We start from the raw sequence: 7,591 nt of genomic DNA on the forward strand, positions 1-7,591 counted from the left end.
AACTTTAACCTTGCTAATAACTTTTGAACAGTAAGTGATAGAGCTTTGATATTTCACATGAGTATTCCTTGTGACAAGACCTTTCCGTGGGTACCAACATTTTTTACCCCGTGACCTTGACATTTGACCTACTTTTTGAAAACTTTAACCTTGCTAATAAGTTTTGAACAGTAAGAGATAGAGCTTTGATATTTCACATGAGTATTCCTTGTTACAAGATCTTTCCGTTGGTATTGAACCTTTTGACCTTGACATTTGACCTACTTTAAAAAAATTTTTTTACATTGGTCATAACTTCTAAATGGCAAATATTAGAGCTTTCATATTGTACATGAGCATTTCTTTTGACAAGATTTTTCTACTGGTACCAAGATATTTACCCATGTGACCTTGACCATCTTCGGAATTGGCCATTATTGGGGGCATTTGTGTTTCACAAACACATCTTGTTTGTTTTACTTTTTAATACTTATTACCTGGTTTGTGTATCAGTCAAATCTGGGTAATGAAACTCTGTACTATGAGAATCTTGCTGTTTACATTCATGCGTACAGTGATGGACATTTGTCTCGCACCCCTTGTGAAAACAAATTGTTTTGCACCAAACTGTGTACAGGAATTCTTTAAAGGAAAATAAATCAGAAGCAACTCAAATAACTTGCACATTGAATGATCATCATGGGGTGGGGGTTGTGACCCAATTTTATACCTTTCCCACTCAATAAAGGGGAAGGGGTAAGAAAATGGCATAAAATTGCCATCCTTTTTATGTACTTGTGTTACATAGACAAAAATTAAAGTTTTACAATCTGTAGACTGTATTCATTACCATTCTGGGTGATGTTTTGATTGAATGGTTTTTCTGCACAGTAAAATCAAATAAATATGGCTTCCAAGTTTGATGGTGTCTAAAGAGAATGTCACTATGAAATTCTTTTCTTAAGACTTATATATTTTGAAACAATATGGGTATGCTATCAAATATTTACAAAAAAGTAAAATACGAAAATGGTAATTGAATAAATAAAGACTAATATTCTGTACAAACGACAATGCTTTGGACTTGGTCATTGTGAGCCAGCATGGGGTCATTTTATGTTTAAACAAATGCATCACGACAGATTGTTTCTTCTGATTATTCATGTTTATTGTACCCGTATAAAAAGCTTTCCTGTAGACCCTCTCAAAGTTGCTGGAAATAGTCTTCAGGTCAAACATTGGGGATAGAGACTTTTTGTTTGTAGCAGAAGACAGGAAATCACTTAACACAGCCACTTTAAATAAAAAATGATGTTTGTCTTTATTCAGTTCATATGGTCATGTGTGACAGAGAGATGCTCAATTCATGGGGTCACTATTGGATTTTATACTCTGTTGGCTCGAAAATGATTAAAGAGGTGAAAGTAGATCTGTTTTATTTAGAGGAATGAATTAATTATGGATTTGAAATAATCACTTATTCCTGCAGGGTGAAGCTGGTGGGGCCAGACCGAAGATGAACAAACTAATGAAATCTGCCAGTGTGGCAGTAGAGGTGGACAGAGAGAAGAAAGATAAAGTAAGGCATCAGTGCGTTAACATGTCTATTGATTTGGAGTAAAACACCATAGTGAATTACACTCTTATTTGGTCTAATCTTCCTAGCTAAGAAATAAGTCGTGAGAATTATATTTTCATTAACTAAGTGCCAGCTAAGCTGTTTTTAGTTCACCAGGGCAAATGTCTTGGAGTTATTGTCTTGACCCCAGTGTCGGCATCAGCATTACACTTTGAAGGGAAAACTTTAACTTTGGCTATATCTTTTGAACCAAGGGGGATAGGGTTTTGATATTGCACATGTAGATTCCTCATGACCAGACCTTTTATTTGGTACCACCACTTTAAACATTGACCTACTTATCTAAAAACTTTGACCTTGGCTATATCGCGGATAGGGCTTTGATATTGCAGATATATATTCCTCATGACTGGAGCTTTTATTTGGTATGCAGACTTTTGACCTCTTGACCTTGGACTTTGACCTACTTTATTAAACAATTTAACTTTTGCTATATTTTTTGTACCAAAGGGTAAGTAGAGTCACACTTACCAGCAAGCTATGTTGTCTTCTGACAACTGTTTTTGTCAACTTTCATTGCTAGAGTGAATTTTGCTGACAATAAATCTTTCCAATCCATTAGTCAATCTGTATCATCAAACACATTACCTGGCATGTACAATGTATATTCTTTTTGACAGTACCTTTTGATCGACACCAGAGTAAACTGGTGTCTGAAGCAGAGGACCAATTTATTGCATTTAGTTTCGAGAATCGTTATAGTTGACTGGTGTTTAAGGAGAATTGATATGAAACTTTTTTTCATTTCTTTAGCGTTTGTCACAAGAGGAGATGAGTGAGGATATGTTCTTTGACTTGTTAAGCAAGTTCCAAAGTAGACGTATCGATGACCAGAGGTGTTCATTTAAACCAACTGCTGTGAAACCAGACAGCAAAGATGAAAAATTCAAAAATGACACAGGTACTTATTATCATTAGGGCCCCACAAAAGAAATGCAAAATACTGAGTCCATTGACTTTTAGAGTTCTTTTAATAACGCAACATGTCCAGTATTTTTGCATGTTGGGTGGTTGATATATCAGTCCCCACATCTTGTGCAAGGGTTAAGTGGAGAACACTTTACCTCTTAAACTTGATAGGTTGTGTGATTGAAGGAGAGAACAGGGTTTTTTTGTTTTGAGTCCAAAACTTTCCGACCAACAAAAAACTGTGTCAATGTTCTCTGTTTCTATCACAAGTACAACTACCATTTTAGGATAGATTTGTTCCTGAGAAAATTCTTCAAATATTGATATATGTTATGAGAAAATAACAATAAAGGTATTACTTACTTGTTTGAATTTTCCGTTGTGTTGATTTTCGTCCTCATTTTTCGTGTAATTGATCATGTCAAAGTAACATGATTTGCCACTGTGCAATCACAAATCAGAATATTAAAACATGAATGTTCAGAAAACTGCTACCCAAGTATACACATGTTGTTTAGAGGTAGATTAGAATTGTCAATAGCCAGTTTATTTACAGGAAGAGATCTACTGAGGTTTAAGAATAATTATGATGAAATATGAGAAGATCACTTAAAATGTAGTTTATTGACTGTAATTCAATATGGAGGCAATTTTTGTTTAGGACAAAAGTTGATTATAACTAATTTTTGCAGGTAATGAAGAATTTCTGGATATGGTTGCTGGAATACAAAGTTCACGAATGAACGACCAACGAGCTGAGCTTCCCCGATATCCAGGCTTAAACTCACAGGAAGTCATCACCCAGTACCTACACAACCAGCCAACTGAAGAACCTGATGATGCCTTCTTCGAAATGTTGATGCGTTGTCAGGTAAATAGGAATACTCTTATACAGATAAGGATGGCATTTTGCTTTAGATGCTTTGTACCCATTTATCTATACCCATCTGACATGCAAGTATAGAATATCTTATACAAACATGTATGAGTAGTGATCAACAAGTTTGCAAACTAGATTCTTTATCTAAATAATTACTGTACAAATTTAAAATGAAATTTTGCACATACATTGTCACAGACGCATGTTCCTGACTTAGGAAGTGTTTTAAAACTAATTACAGTGTATATATCAACAGCTTTTAGGAAAATATTTTTTGACTTTCCTTGAAATGCTTGATGCTTGCTAAATACTATATGGTGAGCATCTAAATACGATTGGGTGTTGTGTGTGATGACATCACAATATAAGATGATGTCAGTATGCAATGATTTGCTACAAAAATGGATGAGTCAGTCATATTTGAGCAAAGAACATGTTATAAAGATCTACATAAAACTAATCATTTACAGAAAATATTCTAGGATCTTAAAACTTTATGGCATTAAAGAACTCACTAAAATTTTGGTCATTAAGTGGATGAAATGTTACAGTAAGGAAAGAAAAGAACAATAAAGATGTTCTGGATGCTCATTGACCTCAAGTATGGACAAAAATGTCTTTTAATTGAGGAATTTAAACAAAAGGTTCCTGAATTAGAGAAATAGCTGATTTTTACATACTTTTTTGAACAATTTGAAATATCTTGACTTGCAAGCTTGGAATGTGGTGAGTTTTTGCAAGATCTCTTCCTTGTCTTCTTTAGTAAATGAGATTGTGGGTAAATGCTTGTCAATCATATGTTGATATGCAAAATTGCAAATATTTTCATGAACAGAATAATAACATTTGATGAGACAGGCTGGGGTACCTTTCTTTAAACCACAAAGTAAACAGCAAATTTCAGGTTGGAAGCATTTTTCCTCTCCATTGAGAGTAATAAAGTGTGTGCAACTTAGTCACCAGGGAAGGTTATGCTCGTTATTTTCTATTAATAGAATGCTTAATCATGTGGTTCCCCTCTAAAACTACAGTTACTAGTGACTACTATGCATGAGTTGTCAAGTCAGATTTAATGAGGGCTGTTCAGAGAAATCATCCATTCCAAATTTATTGTGCACTCGGACAATGCACCAAGCCACTATAGTCGGGTGTGATGGGCAGCATGCAAAAACGGGGTATGTAAATCTTAAATCACCCGCCCTATTGTTCAGATTTGGTGGTTTATAACATCAGTTTGCCTATTTCCAGTTTTGAAAGATAATCTCCATTAAGAGAATCCGGAGACAATGTAGGGGCAGTGGTGAACCATATTATGGAGTATGCCAAGTAATGGCTTAGACCACATGTTTCAAGCTTAGACAAAACGATGGCTGACCACGTGTTTCAAGCTTAGACAGAATGATGGCAGACCATGTGTTTCAAGCATAAGACAAAACGATGGCTGACCATGTTTTTCAAGCATAGACACAACGATGGCTGAAGTTTTTTTTAAATAAATCAAAAAACAATTTTCATTAGCATATCATCTAATTAGTTTGCAAACTTTATGATCACCCCTCATATTACTTGCAAATATCATACATATATTATATAAGGGTATTACCATATAAGAATTTTTAATGATGCTTTTTAATTTTGGCATTATTAGTGAGGGTGTTGAGATTGCTAAAATTGAACATCACTAAGAATTTATTCCGTATCGTAGGTAATAGATATCTTATAAAGCTGCTAGATATTACCTCTTGCTAATATAATATACATATACCCATTTTTATGGGAAAATTGCAGAATTTTTGTATTGCTAAAAATTCCACTTATACGGTGTACTGAATATATAACACAAACATACTAGATTTTACTGGAGTTGCTTTTCTTGTTTACTCCCACTGAATGGTTGACATGATAGGGTACACTCACAGCATCTCTTTATGAAATTCACAGGGTAGCAGAATTGAGGACCAGAGAAGTGCCATGCCCCCACCTAGACCTGCCCCCACCGTACCTGATGAAGACTTTTTCAGTTTAATTCAAAAAGTGCAGTCCAGTCGCTTGGAGGAACAAAGAACTACATTACCCAAATTAGTCCCAGAAACCACGGGCAAGAAAAAGAAAAAATAGCCCTGGGAGTGTGTGATAGGATTCTTGCTTTCACAAGACTGAATTTACTTTATTTATTTATGTCTGTTAGAGATTTTACTGTACGTAAACTGTACTTAAAGCAAAGGTTTGCAATTTGATTTAGCTTTTGTGATGCTGGTTTGTACTATAGGTGCATAGGTAAGAAATATTTGAGAATTTATATATACAGTTGCTTTAAAGCCACACATAAGGTAGTAAATTAACAATGTATTTTCCCTGTTTAAAGTCATTTTATTGTATCTCGTTAAGATATGAATAACAGAAGTTGAAATTTTACGGTACTTTGTAAATTGATAAATTAAAGATTGCATTATATCCATCACTGGATTTGATCTGGGAACTTTAACATCAGTGGTTGAAAGCTCCAGCAGCTGGGCTATGAAGTAAAGTTAGTCAAAATAGGCCTCCAGATTATTTTCCTGGAACTCTTCATTGGAGATAGGAAACTACCTTTTGTGTGCCATTAATAGAATTACTCTGGGCAGAACTTTCCTGCAAAACAATTGTATTTTTGACAACCTAAAACTTCACCGATTTGGAAATGAATAGTGTACATCAAAATTTTGACGTTATATTTGAAGAATTAGTTTGGTATCTACTGTCAAGGGTTGGATACATCTTTCAATTTGTGGGAGGGGGCTTACAAATTCTGATAGTATCATTGAAGCTTATAAATTCATGTTAATATACAAGTTATATTTCTGATAATATCATTGAAGCTTATAAATTCATGTTAATGTGCGAGTTATATTTTCTCCTTTGTTAAAAAAAACTTTTTCAAACAGAACCAAATTTTATGTCATAGGGAAATGGGCTTAATTGACCCCATTAAAGAAAGGCAATACCAGTAGTCGAGACCATAGAAAGTCACAGATAGACTTTGTGGTTATAATAGATCTCAAATCATCATTGCATTTGATTTATCAAAGGGTGAAGATCTGTATTTGTCTCAAATTGTTGTCCAAATCGTTCATATTTACTCAAGGTCCAGTCCAGAGAAAGCCAATCGCCTCTTCAATTCATTGTTTTTGCAGTTCTCTACTTCACTTCTTATTGTCTGCATTTTTCTTTCAGAAAACTTGTACAGATTATTTTTTTTCCTTCATATTGACATTTTCCTTAGAGAATAATTATCATGCATTGTTCAAACGAACTCGAAATTCAATCGGTGCTTGCCTTACTTGTTTTTCTTTTAAAGAACAATTTTCCTCCCATCTATATGTAATGTATTCGGACATCACATGTATATTGATCCTTCAGTCACATTTTCTGTTCATATCAAAACTGTCAACCAACAGTATTACCCTAAAGGAGTTTGTGTGTATAGTGTAGTAGAAGCCATCTTTTCAGGTACATCTGAGCGACACAAGATATATGTACTATCATTTTATTTTTCACATGTTTGTTGAATGATCATTTATTGCATAATCCATGATACAACTCACGGGACCTTAATAAAATACATATGTATATATAACTATATATATATAGTTAAATTTGTTTTCTAGTTTTGTTTGGAGAAGATATTTTGAAGTATGAATTTTGAGATTTATTGTTTGAATGTGACTTCTTTTAGATCTTGAAAAAAATGCATCATACAATGTGCTCTTGCATTGTAAAAGATAATTGTGTATGCAGTACCACATTCAATAATACAAATTCATTGCTTGTTATGTGAAAGATGGGTACATTTGTATTAAAAAAGTAAGACATATTTTGGCATCAGTTATCTAGTAAATATGACCAGGGATTTGCATCAGTACCCTAATGGGCTACTACACATCCAAAGTGTGCATTAGAATTGAGGCTGGAAGAGTGTGTAGTAAAGAGGCCCACATTATGTATTTGGATAGAGACCTGAAGTGTTTATTGGATAGGGAAGTGTGTGTATCTGGATTGAGGTGTGTGCATCAGGGTAGAAATGTGTGTAGGGGATGGAGGTGTGCGTATAGGTATACAGACACAAAATGCTTGTGTATTTGTTTAGACTACTAAATGTGTATTGATAAATAGAATTGTACATGTGTGTTTGGATAGATGCCCAA

General features: G+C 34.2%; 1 protein-coding gene across 3 annotated transcripts in view; it reads left to right on the forward strand.

Moving 5' to 3' along the window:
- LOC125680985 (G-protein-signaling modulator 2-like) overlaps positions 1 to 7,042 on the forward strand; it is a 53,479-nt gene extending 46,437 nt beyond the window's left edge. For all 3 annotated transcript variants that reach the window (XM_048920855.2, XM_048920856.2, XM_056153707.1), the window contains exons 12-15: positions 1,469 to 1,558; positions 2,372 to 2,519; positions 3,220 to 3,398; positions 5,349 to 7,042. In XM_048920855.2, the coding sequence (XP_048776812.1) occupies positions 1,469 to 1,558; positions 2,372 to 2,519; positions 3,220 to 3,398; positions 5,349 to 5,525 (594 nt within the window). In that variant the 3' untranslated portion in view covers positions 5,526 to 7,042. The remainder of the gene's footprint in view (positions 1 to 1,468; positions 1,559 to 2,371; positions 2,520 to 3,219; positions 3,399 to 5,348) is intronic.
- Positions 7,043 to 7,591: the final 549 nt, after the last annotated feature.

Source organism: Ostrea edulis, chromosome 2 (genome assembly GCF_947568905.1).
Source record: "Ostrea edulis chromosome 2, xbOstEdul1.1, whole genome shotgun sequence".
NCBI lineage: Eukaryota > Metazoa > Mollusca > Bivalvia > Ostreida > Ostreidae > Ostrea > Ostrea edulis.